The sequence below is a fragment of the Dreissena polymorpha genome, chromosome 5 (assembly GCF_020536995.1).
Source record: "Dreissena polymorpha isolate Duluth1 chromosome 5, UMN_Dpol_1.0, whole genome shotgun sequence".
NCBI lineage: Eukaryota > Metazoa > Mollusca > Bivalvia > Myida > Dreissenidae > Dreissena > Dreissena polymorpha.
In genome coordinates, this window is record NC_068359.1 from 67,374,105 (window position 1) to 67,391,103 (window position 16,999).

The 16,999-nt window shown below is 36.6% G+C and overlaps 1 protein-coding gene across 2 annotated transcripts in view; it reads right to left on the minus strand.

The window, feature by feature from the left end:
* LOC127880954 (origin recognition complex subunit 3-like) overlaps nucleotides 1-16,999 on the minus strand; it is a 46,192-nt gene that overhangs the window by 14,415 nt on the left and 14,778 nt on the right. For both annotated transcript variants that reach the window (XM_052428470.1, XM_052428469.1), the window contains exons 7-14: nucleotides 16,639-16,781; nucleotides 16,190-16,349; nucleotides 15,169-15,282; nucleotides 12,650-12,783; nucleotides 11,126-11,189; nucleotides 10,009-10,125; nucleotides 5,881-5,960; nucleotides 5,062-5,189 (exon numbers count right to left, since the gene is read on the minus strand). In XM_052428470.1, coding sequence (XP_052284430.1) covers nucleotides 5,062-5,189; nucleotides 5,881-5,960; nucleotides 10,009-10,125; nucleotides 11,126-11,189; nucleotides 12,650-12,783; nucleotides 15,169-15,282; nucleotides 16,190-16,349; nucleotides 16,639-16,781 — 940 coding nt within the window. The remainder of the gene's footprint in view (nucleotides 1-5,061; nucleotides 5,190-5,880; nucleotides 5,961-10,008; nucleotides 10,126-11,125; nucleotides 11,190-12,649; nucleotides 12,784-15,168; nucleotides 15,283-16,189; nucleotides 16,350-16,638; nucleotides 16,782-16,999) is intronic.

Here is a 16,999-nt window from a genome sequence, read left to right on the forward strand (position 1 = left end):
CCTCATCAAAAGAAAGAGGTCCATTCAAGGTACCTACATGCCAAATATGTAAGAGAACTGTAAAATATTGAAGGCGCTATGAGAAACTGTAACAAAATTGTGACGGAAAAATCTATTATTAGCATTGTTGACCTTGACCCCAGTGACCTCAAACCTCATTAAAAGGTAGAGGTCCATGCAAGGTACCTACATGCCAAATATGTAAGAGATCGGAAAAATATTGAAGGTGCTATGAGAAACTGTAACAAAATTGTGACGGAAAAATCTATTATTAGCCTCGGTGACCTTGACCCCAGTGACCTCAAACCTCATCGAAAGGTAGAGGTCCATGCAAGGTACCTACATGCCAAATACGTAATAGATTTGAAAAATATTGAAGGTGCAATGAGAAACTGTAAAAAAAGTGTTACGGAAAAATCTATTATTAGCCTCTGTAACCTTGACCTTGACCCCAGTGACCTCAAACCTCATCAAAAGGTAGAGGTCCATGCAAGGTACCTACATGCCAAATATGTAAGACATCGGAAAAATATTGAAGGTGCTATGAGAAACTGTTACAAAAGCCTGACGGAAAATATATTAATAGCCTCGGTGACCTTGAGCCCAGTGACCTCAAACCTCATCAAAAAGAAGAGGTCCATGCAAGGTACCTACATGGCAAATATGTAAAAGATCGGTAAAGTATTGAAGGCCCAATGAGAAACTGTAAAAAAAGCGTGACAGAAAATCTATTATTAGCCTTGGTGACCTTGAGCCCAGTGACCTCAAACCTCATCTAAAGGTAGAGGTCCATGGAAGGTACCTACATGGCAAATATGTAAAAGATCGGTAAAGTATTGAAGGCCCTATGAGAAACTGTAAGAAAAGCGTGACAGAAAATCTATTATTAGCCTTGGTGACCTTGAGCCCAGTGACCTCAAACCTCATCTAAAGGTAGAGGTCCATGGAAGGTACCTACATGCCAAATATGAAAGATATCGGTAAAGTAACAAAAGCATGATGGAAAATCTATTATTAGCCTCGGTGACCTTGACCCCAGTGACCTCAAACCTCATCGAAAGGTAGAGGTCCATGCAAAAGGAAGTCTCTTCTAAATAAAACAAGAATATCAGTGAAACTGATGGATGCTCCACAATGATGCGCTTTGTCAATCTATGTGCAATTAACCACCTTAAAAAAATCTATTATTAGCCTCGATGACCTTGACCTCAGTAACCTCAAACCTCATCAAAAGGAAGAGGTCCATTCAAGGAACCTACATGCCAAATATGTAAGAGAACTGTAAAATATTGAAGGCGCTATGAGAGACTGTAACAAAATTGTGACGGAAAAATCTATTATAAGCATTGTTGACCTTGACCCCAGTGACCTCAAACCTCATTAAAAGGTAGAGGTCCATGCAAGGTACCTACATGCCAAATATGTAAGAGATCGGAAAAATATTGAAGGTGCTATGAGAAACTGTAACAAAATTGTGACGGAAAAATCTATTATTAGCCTCGGTGACCTTGACCCCAGTGACCTCAAACCTCATCGAAAGGTAGAGGTCCATGCAAGGTACCTACATGCCAAATACGTAATAGATTTGAAAAATATTGAAGGTGCAATGAGAAACTGTAAAAAAAGTGTTACGGAAAAATCTATTATTAGCCTCTGTAACCTTGACCTTGACCCCAGTGACCTCAAACCTCATCAAAAGGTAGAGGTCCATGCAAGGTACCTACATGCCAAATATGTAAGACATCGGAAAAATATTGAAGGTGCTATGAGAAACTGTTACAAAAGCCTGACGGAAAATATATTAATAGCCTCGGTGACCTTGAGCCCAGTGACCTCAAACCTCATCAAAAAGAAGAGGTCCATGCAAGGTACCTACATGGCAAATATGTAAAAGATTGGTAAAGTATTGAAGGCCCTATGAGAAACTGTAAGAAAAGCGTGACAGAAAATCTATTATTAGCCTTGGTGACCTTGAGCCCAGTGACCTCAAACCTCATCTAAAGGTAGAGGTCCATGGAAGGTACCTACATGCCAAATATGAAAGATATCGGTAAAGTAACAAAAGCATGATGGAAAATCTATTATTAGCCTCGGTGACCTTGACCCCAGTGACCTCAAACCTCATCGAAAGGTAGAGGTCCATGCAAAAGGAAGTCTCTTCTAAATAAAACAAGAATATCAGTGAAACTGATGGATGCTCCACAATGATGCGCTTTGTCAATCTATGTGTTAATAACCACCTTAAAAAAATCTATTATTAGCCTCGATGACCTTGACCTCAGTAACCTCAAACCTCATCAAAAGGAAGAGGTCCATTCAAGGTACCTACATGCCAAATATGTAAGAGAACTGTAAAATATTGAAGGCGCTATGAGAAACTGTAACAAAATTGTGACGGAAAAATCTATTTTTAGCATTGTTGACCTTGACCCCAGTGACCTCAAACCTCATTAAAAGGTAGAGGTCCATGCAAGGTACCTACATGCCAAATATGTAAGAGATCGGAAAAATATTGAAGGTGCTATGAGAAACTGTAACAAAATTGTGACGGAAAAATCTATTATTAGCCTCGGTGACCTTGACCCCAGTGACCTCAAACCTCATCGAAAGGTAGAGGTCCATGCAAGGTACCTACATGCCAAATACGTAATAGATTTGAAAAATATTGAAGGTGCTATGAGAAACTGTAACAAAATTGTGACGGAAAAATCTATTATTAGCCTCGGTGACCTTGACCTTGACCCCAGTGACCTCAAACCTCATCGAAAGGTTGAGGTCCATGCAAGGCACCTACATGCCAAATATGTAAGAGATTGGAAAAATATTGAAGGTGCTATGAGAAACTGTAAAAAAAGTGTGACGGAAAAATCTATTATCAGCCTCGGTGACCTTGACCCCAGCGACCACAAACCTCATGAAAAGGTATAGGTCCATGGAAGGTACCTACATGCCAAATATGTAAGAGATCGGTAAAATATTGTAGGCCCATTGAGAAACTGTAAGAAAAGTGTGACGGAAGGAAGGAATTAAGGAAGGAAGTAAAGAAGGAACTACAAACTGAAATTTTCAGGGAGCATAAAAAGCCAAGGTGGAAAGTATTGGCCCAGCTTAGCCTGTACTAAATTCACAGGCTAGTTTTAGACTTTCCGTATATAAATTAAGCCTGGTTTTCTGTACCCTTCTGAAAATGTAAGTAAGGTATCCTAGAAACCTTTAAAAAATTAAGTGGGGGGAGGGTATTGGTAAACATTGAAAATCTAACTAAAACACAACAAGAGTGCCAAACTGTCACAAGATACGCCTGTTTGAAGGTTTTGGACACCATGCTGAATACTTGAAATGCACTTAGTCATCTCCTGACCTAGTTTTGACCCAGCATGACCCATATTTGAACTTGACCTAGATATCATTTAGACACAACTTTTGACTAAATTTGGTGAAGATCGGATGAAAACTTCTTCAATTAGAGAGCGGACACCATGCTAAATCCTTGAAATGCACTAAGTGACCACTTGACCTAGTTTTTGACACGGCATGACCCATATTTAAAATTGACCTAGATATTGTCTAGTTACAACTTCTGACCAAATTTGGTGAAGATCAGATGAAAACTACTTCAAATAGAGGGCGGACACCATGCCAAATGCTTGAAATGCACTAAGTGACCCCGTGACCAAGTTTTTGAACCGGCATGACCCATATTTGAACTTGACCTAGATATTGTCTAGATAAAACTTCTGACCAAGTTTGGTAAAGATCGGATGAAAACTACAAGGTTCTCAATAAGAGCCGGCCGCCCGCCAAATTGGCCGTTTGAAATCAGATTATGGCCGAATGAAAATCGCTAAAAATCGGAAAATCGGCAATTGACTTTTCGAAATTTGCTCCATTTTGCCATTAAGCAAAGACGTCGCTTGATTATCTCCCTTAACGCATTACAACAACAACAACACTAAAAAGGTACAAATTGAAATTGGTCAAAAAGCAGTCAAATATTTTGACGTTCTTTTCATCACATGGTGAGTTTTTGTTCCTGATTGCTTGTGTTTTTGTGTTAATGCAAAGTTTTTGTTGATGTGAAAGTTTGTTTTAATTCAGTTACGTTTCAAACTAGAAGTGTCACGCAAAATGTGCAAGGTAGATGGACGATCAGGCCTTTTCTGCCCATTCCTGTAGGGCCGAATTTCGGCCCCACTCCCAATCCATAATCAAAGTTTTTTCTTTATCCGAATAAAATGTCCCAATTGGATCCTTGTGAAAAAAAACCGTCAAAATCGTAAAAATTGTCCCTAAAAATTGAGTGCAATTATGTATCCGAAAGCTAAAATTCATAAAATGCACAAAAATGCTCAAATTTAAGTGCCTGGTTGACCATTAAAATAGCCATAAAATGGCCCAAAATGCAGGAAATCAAGTGCTCAATTTAATTTTTTTACGGGGAAGCATGCCCCCAGACCCCCCTAGAAGGCCTGTTCGTTTCACATTTTCGCCTGTTGGCTCAAAAGTTATTGAGAACCCTGAACTATTTGAATTAGAGAGCGGAAAGAAAAGTGTGACAGACTGATGGACTGACCAACTGACAGTGCTAAAACTATATACCCCCTTTAGGCAAAAAGTTTTGTCCTGGATGAGCCTAAGCTGTATGTACAGGCTAATCTGGGACAACACTTTACACACATGCATTTAAGCTCTTTTCACAGAGCGCAGATCAAATGTGTTTGTTGTTTTTTGTTCAAATGAAGCTGCATGATTTCTATGTTTAAGACTGTTTGGAGAGCATACCGCCATTATGTCACTAGTACAAATATTAATCTGTAAGCACGTTTCAATCTCCTTTAAGTAACAATACAATTAAACAGACTAGTCACTGATAAATCAGGTGATGTTTCTTAAAAATCTTACGAACATAACTTAGGAGTTCAGAAAATTTAACATTACATTAAAAAATATATCAAAAAGCCAGGTATTTTTCCTTTTTTTTTGAAAGGCAATTAACAAACATCAATACCACAGCAATTAATGCCTACATCTAACTAACTGAATAAATTTCAGCAATCTTACCATCAATATGGTCTATTCTGTTGACAAACTTTTCTAGCTCTGTCATCACATCTTTGAGCTGAGATTCATTTTGAAGCTTCTCAATACACTGCACCAGTAAGTTCTTCCACTCATCTTTTGAAAGCATCCTAAAATATATTTGTGCCACGCTATGGGAAAACCAGGCTTAACTCATGTGCTTTAAGTATCGTCACAGATTAGCCTGTGCAGTTTGCGCAGTCGGCACAAGCTAATCAGGGACGACACTTTCCGCATGGACTGGTTTTTTCGTTAAGAAGTGACTTCATTTAAAAGAACAATTCACTGAAAGCGGAAAGTGTCATCCCTGATTAGCCTATGCAGTCTTTACAAACAGGCATTGAGCAAGCTTTTCACAGAGCACTGCTTATTTTCATAATTTTCATTATGTTTAGACTAAATTCACATCCAGGTGTCGCAAATTCTCCTAAGTTTGAATTTTTTCCAGGGACAAATAAATTATTTGGTGGTGTGCATTAGCTTCCATTAAAAAAGCCTAACGTCTTGTGAACTCAAGGCGTATATCATGGTAAAGCTTTTAAGATAACAAATAATACAAAATCTTATTATCATTCGATGAATGATTAAACCAAAAATCATATAAATCACCTACAATTTATTGTTTTAATATTGTTCTGAAAAAACAAAAAAAACAAACTTACCAACATTTAATGTTTGAAGATTTTAGCTACAAAAACATGTTTCTGAAAGTATTATTTTAAGAGCTTAACTACAACAACACTTATCCACATACATGTAATATAAGGCTTTGACAATGTGAACAGCTCTTGCCAATCATACCTTAGGAGATCCCTGGCGTGCTTAAAGTCTTCATTCTCTTGTAGATTTACATCCAAACACAATGAGTATACCTCTCGTAACTGAAACAGATTCAGTACAATTAACCATTAATATATCTAGGATTATTTTTTTTTGTTCGATTTGCAGGAATATCAATTTTAATTCACACGTAATCATAGAAAACATATTTTTTCTATGATCGCAAGTGAAAAATTAAAATAGAAATTCCACCAAATCCAACACATTTTCTTTTAATTTTATGCTTACAAATGATTATTTTTTATTTTTGCTGAAATAATGGTTGTTATGTCATGAAAAAGATGTCATTTCACAGTTTGAAACAGTGAATTATCAGTTTTAATTCACTGATATTTCTCTAGTATAAACCACCGGAAAGCATAAACAAAATTGGTAGCAACTCCATGCTAAATGTGCCTCATTACAATATCAACAAGAGCTGTCACCATAGGATGACATATGCCCCCTATAAACGCTTTGATAGAAGTTATAGCATTTTTCGAAACCTAAACGCAGATTTCGAAACCTAAACGCGGACCCTAAGTTCAAGGTCAAGGTCACAGGGGTCAATATTTTTGTGCGTTTGGAAAGGTTTTGTCCATATAAACATGCATACCAAATATGAAGATTACATCTCAAGGGACATAGAAGTTATGAGCATTTTTCGAAACCTAAACACAGATTTTGAAACCTAAACGTGGACCCTAAGTTCAAGGTCAAGGTCGCAGGGGTCAAAATTTTTGTGCGTTTGGAAGGCCTTGTCCATAAACACATGCATACCAAATATGAAGGCTTTATCTCAAGGGACATAGAAGTTATGATCATTTTTCGAAACCTAAATGCAGATTTCGAAACCTAAACGCGGACCCTTACTTCTAGGTAAAGGTCACATGGGTAAAAAAATGTGTGCGTATGGAAAGGCCTTGTCCATATACACATGCATACCAAATATGAAGGTTATATCTCAAGGGACATAGAAGTTATGAGCATTTTTTGAAACCTAAACACAAAGTGTGACGGAAAGACGGACAGACAGACAAGACGGACAGACACACAGACGGACAGTCTGATCACTATATGCCCCTTTTTCTTCAAAAGAGGGCATACAAATAATTTATTCTAAATTAAATCAAACTTGTTTCAATTGAATGCTGGGTGTGCACTATATTATATCTAACTCATCTTAATGAATCCCTTCCCACTTAAAAGCAAAGTGAACAGCATACAACCAGAACAGCCTGCAAGTAACTCGCAGTCTGTTCAGGTTTTATGCTGGTTGTTGCTCATCAGTATCTATGGGTTGGAAACGAAACCATTAAAACTTGAATCTAGTAAGAAAGGTATTTAATTAAATTTAACTTTCACATGCATAAAAATACGTTTCTAAGTGGTAAAGGATTAAAGTATATAGAAAATTACCATAACTGTCTAAATAAAATCTTACCGATCACTAGGGTGAGGTACTTTTAAATATTATTATGACCATTCTTATGTAAAGGTATACTTTTCTGACATAAACCTTTCTGTGGGTGTGACTTAAAAAAATTATTAAAGGTAAGTAATGATCCATACCCATTTAAAATGGAATAGCACAATACATGTGAAAATGATTGCATAGCCAAGAAAATCAAAGATGGAAAAAAGATCAATAACTCAAAAGATAGCTAGCACATAAATAGTAACAGAATTATTGAGTGAAACACAGATAAACACATGCTATTTTTCACACGTTTATTTGCATCACACTTAATTGTCCCAGCAATTGCTAGTCTCTAATTGATTATAATAGAGCAATTATGCAATCAGCTTAATGAGTGCCCCCATGTATGCTCAAGACAGAAATGGAAGTTTCGAGAAATAATGGGAGCAAAGGGTTTTATTGGATTTAAATTTTTATCACACAGCTTCTTATTGAGCATTCAGTTTAGTTTGAACTAGTAAGTGTTTAGATGTTGTTCGAAATTGTAGCCAAATGCCACAAATTTGCAACAAGGGCTGTTTGTAAAACATGCATGCCCCCCATATGGGCTGTCAGTTGTAGTGGCAGCCATTGTGTGAATACGTTTTTTGGCACTGTGACCTTGACCTTTGACCTAGTGACCTGAAAATCAATAGCGGTCATCTGCGAGTCATGATAAATGTACCTATGAAGTTTCATGATCCTAGGCGTAAGCTTTCTTGAGTTATCATCCGGAAACCATTTTACTGTGTCAAGTCACCGTGACCTTGACCTTTGACCTAGTGACCTGAAAGTCAATAGGGGTAATCTGCGAGTCATGATCAATGTAACTATGAAGTTTCATGATCCTAGGCGTAAGCGTTCTTGAGTTATCATCCGGACACCATTTTTCTAAGTTGAGTCACCGTGACCTTGACCTTTGACCTAGTGACCTGAAAATCAATAGAAGTCATCTGCGAGTCATGATCAATGTACCCATGAAGTTTCATGATCCTAGGCATAAGCGTTCTTGAGTTATCATCCAAAAACCATTTTACTATTTCGGGTCACCGTGACCTTGACCTTAGACCTAGTGACCTGAAAATCAATAGGGGTCATCTGCGTGTCATGATCAATGTACCTATAAAGTTTCATGATCCTAAGCATAAGCGTTCTTGAGTTATCATCCGGAAACCATTTTAATATGTCGGGTAACTGTGACCTTGACCTTTGACCTAGTGACCTGACAATCAATAGGGGTCATCTGCTAGTCATGATCAATGTACCTATGAAGTTTCATGATCCTAGGCATAAGCGTTCTTGAGTTATCATCCGGAAATCATTTTATTATTTCGGGTCACCGTGACCTTGACCTTTGACCTAGTGACCTCAAAATCAATAGGGGTCATCTGCGAGTCATGATCAATGTACCTATGAAGTTTCATGATCCTAAGCATAAGCACTCTTGAGTTATCATCCGGAAACCATTTTACTATTTCGAGTCACTGTGACCTTGACCTTTGACCTAGTGACCTGAAAATCAATAGGGGTCATCTGCCAGTCATGATCAATGTACCTATGAAGTTTCATGATCCTAGGCCTAAGCGTTCTTGAGTTATCATCCGGAAACCATCTGGTGGACGGACCGACCTACCGACATGTGCAAAACAATATACCCCCTCTTCTTCGATAACATTAATGCAATATGTATTGATAAGTATAAGTACTCCTCTTAAACATTATTATTACGGTTAATATGTATTTCTTGCTGTAAAATACTTATTGACACTACTTATGAAATTATTATAATTTCATGTGCTTGAATTAATTATGTGTATATGTTTATTACTGTAAATATTATATTGTTTGTACTAAAATGTGTCCACATGGGCCATTGGCCTTCTGGAAATGATGTAAATAAAATCTAAATAAAATCTAATCATAAAAATGGCGACATTTTTTCAAAATGGCTTATTTTATCGCAGAAAACATAATTGTGGACTTGGCTTAACTGTATTACAAAGAATCTCATTTGGTACAAAACTAGAACACATTTAGTCAAGATCAGATAGCTAATAAGCCGTTTGTTGCAGACTAGAGTATCATGATGTGAACAACAATCTAGATGTAACAGCATCTGTTTCATGCTTGATTAGGCACAAACAAATTTGATTGAAGTAAAAAATAATGTTACATTTTAATAATGATTATGAAGTTTATGCTACTTTATGTTGACATGTTTATTTTGACAATTGAAATGTGTTAAATGTGTTAATATAAAATTATTGCTTTTTGTAATTAAATTATTATGGAAAAACATCGGCTCAAAATTATTTCAAGCAACACAATTTAGTGTCGACAACTTTTTTTTACCCAGTGAAACCACTGCAAGATCTTTGTTCCAAATATCACTATCACATTCAAACTGTTTTGTTAGCTGTTTTAATGGGCATATAATTTAGGAATGTTTGGTTCATTTGGCATTTTAAAAGGTATTGAGCATCTACAATCATTTCTGACATACCTAAAGTTTAACTTAAATTGCTTGAGCGATGTTGAATAAGTTTGCTACACAAACTTGTAACATTTTATATGGGCTGACTGAACAAAAAGAGTGACTACAATTCAAACTGTGTTTGTGGGGATATAAAAACAAGCTGCTTTTTACGAACCTGTTTGCCAAGGGGATATCCTGGCAGCTTGCCAACCAGGACATGTAGGCAGCTGAGAATCGGGAAAAAGTTGGTGTGGTACTCGTTAATGTCTTCTATCAGGCGGACAACACGCTCCTACCAATAATGATTACATTTAATTTAATACCATTTTACAGAACTGGTCCTAATTATAAGTTTCTAATGCGCGAAATCTATTTGACTAAAGTAAAATACAAAACATAAATGTTAAACATTACTTGTACTAAGTCTAATATATATAAACAAGGGCTGTTTGTAAAACATGCATGCCCCCCCATATGGGCTGTCCGTTGTAGTGGAGCCATTGTGTGAATACGATTTTGGTCACTGTGACCTTGACCTTTGACCTAGTGACCTGAAAATCAATAGGGGTCATCTGCGAGTCATGATCAATCTACCTATGAAATTTCATGATCCTAGGCGTATGCGTTCTTGAGTTATCATCCCAAAACCATTTTACTATTTCGGGTCACCGTGACCTTGACCTTTAACCTAGTGACCTCAAAATCAATAGGGGTCATCTGCCAGTCATGATTAATCTACCCATGAAGTTTCATGATCCTAGGCGTATGCGTTCTTGAGTTATCATCCGGAAACCATTTTACTATTTCGGGTCACCATGACCTTGACCTAGTGACCTCAAAATCAATAGGGGTCATCTGAGAGTCATGATCAATCTACCCATGAAGTTTCATGATCCTAGGCATATGCATTCTTGAGTTATCATCTGGAAACCATTTTACTATTTCGGGTCACCGTGACCTTGACCTTTGACCTAGTGACCTTAAAATCAATAGGGGTCATCTGCAAGTCATGATCAATGTACCTATGAAGTTTCATGATTAGCCCCAAGCGTTCTTGAGTTATCATCCGGAAACCACCTGGTGGACGGACCGACCGACAGACCGACCAACCGACCGACATGTGCAAAGCAATATACCCCCTCTTCTTCGAAGGGAGGCATAAAAATGAAAGGAACTAATCGTATTTGATAATAGAGATATCTGAACTTGTACCATGTTTAAGTTGGAGTATTATTTTGCAATGGCAGACAACACCAGTTGCACACAATTTGAAATATTTAAGCGTATATTACCTTAGTGAACTTTTCATTCAATAGCAAGTCAGGTTGTTCCTTGGTTGAACACCCTTCTACATATCTAAAGGGTAAAAAAAGAAAGGAACACTTTTATCATATGAATAATGTGTGATGTAAACTAATTTATGTTCATTAAAAATTATTTTAAAATTAATTTATTATTTTCGGCACCATTAATTTTCCTAAAATACATGCAAAGTTATTGACTGGAACCAACCTGTTTCAAACCACCGCCACCACTGCCTGTTTGCCCAAACATCTCATACAAAATATTGCATCCAAATATGACAAGAGCTGTCAGAGGACAGCGCGCTCGACTATTCGAGTGCTTGACAGTATAACGTAAGCCATCATGGAGAGGGGGGTATAATGTGGGTGTGTGGTCATTTACTAGATGATCTTTCAAAAATAAGGAAAAAACAAAAGTTTTTTTTTTTTTTTGGGGGGGGGGGGGGGGGGGGGGAGGGATTCTGGGGTGGGGCGGGGGGGGGGGATGGTTTTGGTGAAGTCCATTGTGGTATGTCAGGCAAGTGTTGTTTTGTCAAAGTATGAATCAAATCTGATCATAAATAAAGAAGTTATGGCAATTTAAGCAAAATTTATTAATTTGACCTTGAAAGTCAAGGCCATTCAAAGGTCAAGGTCAGATTCAACTTGCCAGGTACAGTACCATCATGATAGTAAGAAAGTATTTGAAGTTTGAAAGCAATAGCCTTGATACTTTAGAAGTAAAGTGGATATAAACACAAAATTTAAGAAAATATTCAAAGTTACTAAGACAAAAAGGGCTATAATTCCGTTAAAAAGCCAACCAGAGTTATGCAACTTGCCCTGTACAGTCTCCATACGATAGTAAGCGAGTTTTCCAAGTCTGAAAGCAATAGCTTTGATACTTTAGGAGTCAAATGGACCAAAACACAAAACTTAACCAAATGTTCAATTATCTAAGTATAAAAGGGTTCATAATTCTGTCAAAATGCTTCATACAGTTGTCTGCTCTTGTTTATAGATTGGGGTCATGTTGGTAAAGAAGTATGCAAAATATGAAAGCAATATGCCAAGGGACATTGAAAATATTTGGGGTGGTACGCAAACTTTAACATTTGCACGCTCACGCTAACGCCGACGCCGGGGTGAGTAGGATAGCTCCACTATATATATTTCATATATAATAGTCGAGCTAAAAATGGTACATTGAAAAGTAAGATAGTATGTGTTTCAAAAGTTAGTGTCTGTGAAACGACAGATATCATATCAATTTGAAATATCAACCTATGAGAAGGACTTGTATATATCTTTGAACCCCATGGGCGATCATTTCAAGACTAAAACTGAAATTTCAAAACCACGGCCTCTCATTAAATGATTCTTAGACTGAGTTGATAAGGAGGATATTTTTTGCTTTGGGAACGATAATGAATTTCAAGGTAATATTCCATGGTTTTGAGGGAATAGCACATTTAAAATTACCCAGTACATATATTTCCCCATAAACCATTGGAAAGCATGAAATAAACTTACCTCATGAATGACGGCAACTGACGTAATCTCTCCAAGCTATCAGCGTCTGTCTGCTTTACGGCATCCTGCACGTCGTCATGGTTACAGCACAGGTAACTCAGGGGCTGACTGCTGTAGTGCTCCAACATTGTAAACTGAAACAATCATGGGGTCTGAGAGTAATTGTTTTACTATCAGTTCTTTAAACTTTAAACACCAGTAAATAACAAGACTATTGCCAAGCAATATATGTCCCCTACCGGCTCCACCATTGTCAGAATTTTTTTGTTGTTGCCATAGCAACCAGAATTTTTGTTGTAGGAACAAAATGAAATGGCGTGCATAATGTCCATATTGCCATCTATCCATGTTTCAAGTTTCATGAAAAAATATGAAGAGCTTTTAAAGTTATCGCAGGATCCAGAAAACCACCATTCTCAGCAGTATTTCTAGTCTATTTGTTGCCATAGCAACCATAATTTTTGGTGTAGGAACAAAATGAAATGACGTGCATAATGTCCATATTGGCATCTATCTATGTTTCAAGTTTCATGAAAAAGTATTAAGAACTTTTATAGTTATCCCAGGATCCAGAAATGTGTGACAGACTCACAGACAGACAGACACACAGAGCGAAAACCGTAAGTCCCCTCCGGTGAAACAGGTAGGGGACAATAATGATAGGGAGTTTGTAAAGCACCTGTCAAACAAACATAACTCATTGCAACATTTATACATGTTAATGAAAGACTATGATATTCATTTAACTGAAAACTATTTTGTTTATAAGAAATACATATAATAATAATGTGTGTGTGTGAAAGATTAGTATATTTACTGGACACTTGGTACAACCTAATGTATTTGGACTTACTTGATTTGCTGCAGAGAAAACATAAGCTCTCACATACAGATCATACTACTTACAATAACCAAATCATTATGATTTTACCAATTTCATTGCAATTTGTATGTTAGTTGATGGACACGGGCCTTATCTTTAAAATAGGTAAAATGTACTTAACTAGCAAATACAATGCTACCTCTAAACGGCACTTTATTTAAAAAAAAAGATGTTTTCGGTACAACAGTTTTATTAAAAAAAAAAATGTAATTATAGGCTAAGGAGATTAGATATAACAATGATAATAACAAAATATCATTAATGGTCATGTTTTATGTAAGCTAAACATGATATATAGAACATATCTTCACAAGATATATACAGTAGACCCTCTGTAAACCGGACAGTCTGGGGACCGGCCTGATCGTCTGGTTTTCAGAGAGTTTCGGTTTACCAAGAGTATGCATATTGCCAAAATATACATTGTATGCATTGTGTACAAAATCATATAATAATAAAACAAACCATATAATTTACATGTACCATGTGATAACTGTACTCATGTAAGGTTTATGTTTAAAGTATTCTTCAAAAAATGTGTTTTTATTCGATTAATAGCAAAAAACATTCCATACCGACTTGTTTTAATTAATCCCAAAGTGAGTGTGGTGATTTATACATGTACATACGTGACATTTGTCATAAAGGCAAGTGAGTCGTGTTCGAGTTCGCTATAAATAGCTCTGAATTAATTAAACCTCAAAGACAATTTTGACGAATAACGATTTGAGAATTCTTGTAGATTTGAGACTATTAATGCTGAAGATGCGTTTGAAATTAAGAAAAGGCAATGAATGACTTTGCAGACAGATGAATGGATATTTAACGGTCATATTTCTCACAGTTTTATCTGACAAACAAACAAACAACCATTTAAGCGTTAAAAACATGGCTATAAGATCTTTTAAACTACCTAAGAATATCACAAGAAAGTGATCGTCGCAACGGCATGCATTAATTTTGTAATTAAATTGTTTATCATAAGCTTAATAAAACCATTGAGTCAATCACTTTTTTGTGTTACCGCACGTCTATTATAGACATTCACAGTTTGTTTTACATTATTTAATTGGACTTCTTAAGCGCGGTAATGACTTGACACTTTTATGGTATGTTTAATCCGATTATCGATGATTGAGCGAGCAAAATATGTTACACGGCACGCGCTGTGCTGACTAGGTATTGTAATTTTCACGCCTCAGGCATCTTGAGAATTTGGACCGTCCGGTGTACTCAATGTATTTTACGTTGAACATGACCAAATTCACGCGTTCGGTTTCCGGTTTTGAGAGAGTTCGGTTTATTGAACATTTTTTTAACAAAAAAATAGAAGGAGAAAATAAGGGACTTGCCCGACCATTCGGAATCGGGAGAGTTCCTGTATTCAGAGAGTCCGGTATTGGCAGAGTCTACTGTATATATAAATTGAAATACAATATTTAACAAAACAATGAAAAAAAAGCTTGTAAATAGCTAGTCTGTTCAGTGTCATTGACTATTTTTGGCCTAAATTCAACCCCATTCCCTATGAATAAGGTCAAGCCCCTTTTTTTCAAAGATGAAAAAAACATTGAATTGTTTAAGAAATTGCGAAGCCATAATAGCATGATAAAAACTGAAATTGAATGCAGCCTACTCTTAGGGCCTGAATGAAGTTGAGCACGGAGAAGTCGTAGTAGAGAAATATGTCCAGCAGCAGCTGGAACACCCCTCTCCCCAGCTTGAAAGGGTACCTCGCAGTCATCAAAATCTACAAAACAAACACACATGGCAGATACAAGCATAATTTGGGCCGCATTCTGGAAAATGCAGTCCGCAGAGGCTAATCCTCGACAACACTTTCCACTTTTATGGAATTTAATTATTGACAGGAAATATCTTCTAAAGGTAAATCCACTTAAGACGGAAAGTGTCAAACCTTACAAGCCTGTGCAAACTTCACATGCTAATCTGGGATGACACTTTATACACATGCAATAAGTCAAGTTTCCAAGAACTAGTCTTAATTGTCTTTATAAATCTTAAAAACCATTTGATACTTGATTTTTCAGTTTAAACTTTTTCTACATACAAAAATGGGTGTAATTCTGCTAATTTGCAAGACAGAGTCTGAATTAGTGACTTAAAATTATGACCCTGTAGACATACCTGTGCAGAGTTTCAACTGTAGCTGTCAATATGTATTTGGTGCATGCAAACACTAATATGAATTTACAAACAGTGGCATAATTTTGCTAAAATTCAAGTTAAGAGTTATGGGCCAGCAAATGGTCAGTTAATATGTTTTGTGAACTGAAAGACATGTGTCGTCTATGAGTTATGTATACATGGCAAACAATCATTACGCAGTTGACAAACAGCTGTGCAATAATGGTCTAATATCAATTGAGATTTACATTAAAAGTTAGATAGTAATTTTAAGGATGAGAATATTATTTTTACAGACATTTAAAAAAATTAATGGTATGTAAGCCATATTCTTTATGACTCGAAATGGAATTCCATGGAACTATTTTGAAAATTAAATTGTTCATTTCTGATATAATATTACTGCTATGCAATCCAGCTGTTTGATCTAAAGGTCGAGTTATTCAGTGGAGCTGTTTTGAAAGATCAATTGTTCACGGTTGTTATAATATTACTGGTATGTAACCTACCTGGTTGATTACTAGGGTGAGGTATTCAGTGGAGGGAGGGGCCTGAAACTTTTCCATGCACAGCAGGGAGGATACTTCATTGGGCAGGAGGCGGTGTATCGCTGACACAGACGTGGCGATGCCAAATATAAACACCAGGGGCAGGTGAGATATGTAGTTACTGTAAAACAGATATTTCGCTTTCAGTGTGATCACATGTTTTACCTGAAAAGTCACTTCTTCAAATTGATGCAATTTAGTGCTTATTTACACCTTAAACAAGTACATTTTCTTGTAACATAAAAAATTTGACATTACATAAATAACAATGCCTTGAATACCGAAGGGTATCTTGTAAATAATACTTTGAAATTTGGTACTACATTGTATATAATTACATTTCTCACCTCTGGAGGAAATTCAGCCTATCTTCACTCTGACATTTAGAAGATACCCTGTGTGAATCTCACCTTGAAATAAGCAGGAAGTCCTGGACGACCTTGGGCAAGAAGTTTTCAAAGTCCTCCATCACTATTACAACTGGAGGCAGTGCTTTGTGTTCAAAACACTTCCCATCAACAGACTTGCGCTTTTTGGGAGATGAGGGCTGGTCCTACAAAATCAAGAACTGGCTGATCTGGCTTTGATGCAAGGCCATTACTCTTGCTTAGGTCTGTATTTTCACATTTGCCAGTTTGATTGACATTTAATATGAATTCTGTGTGTTTTCTCGAAAATATATAATTAAACAAGATGTGTTTGAGAAACACAATGTCCCCCTATATGACGTTTGACCTTAAAGGATGACCTTGATCTTGACCCTTCACCACT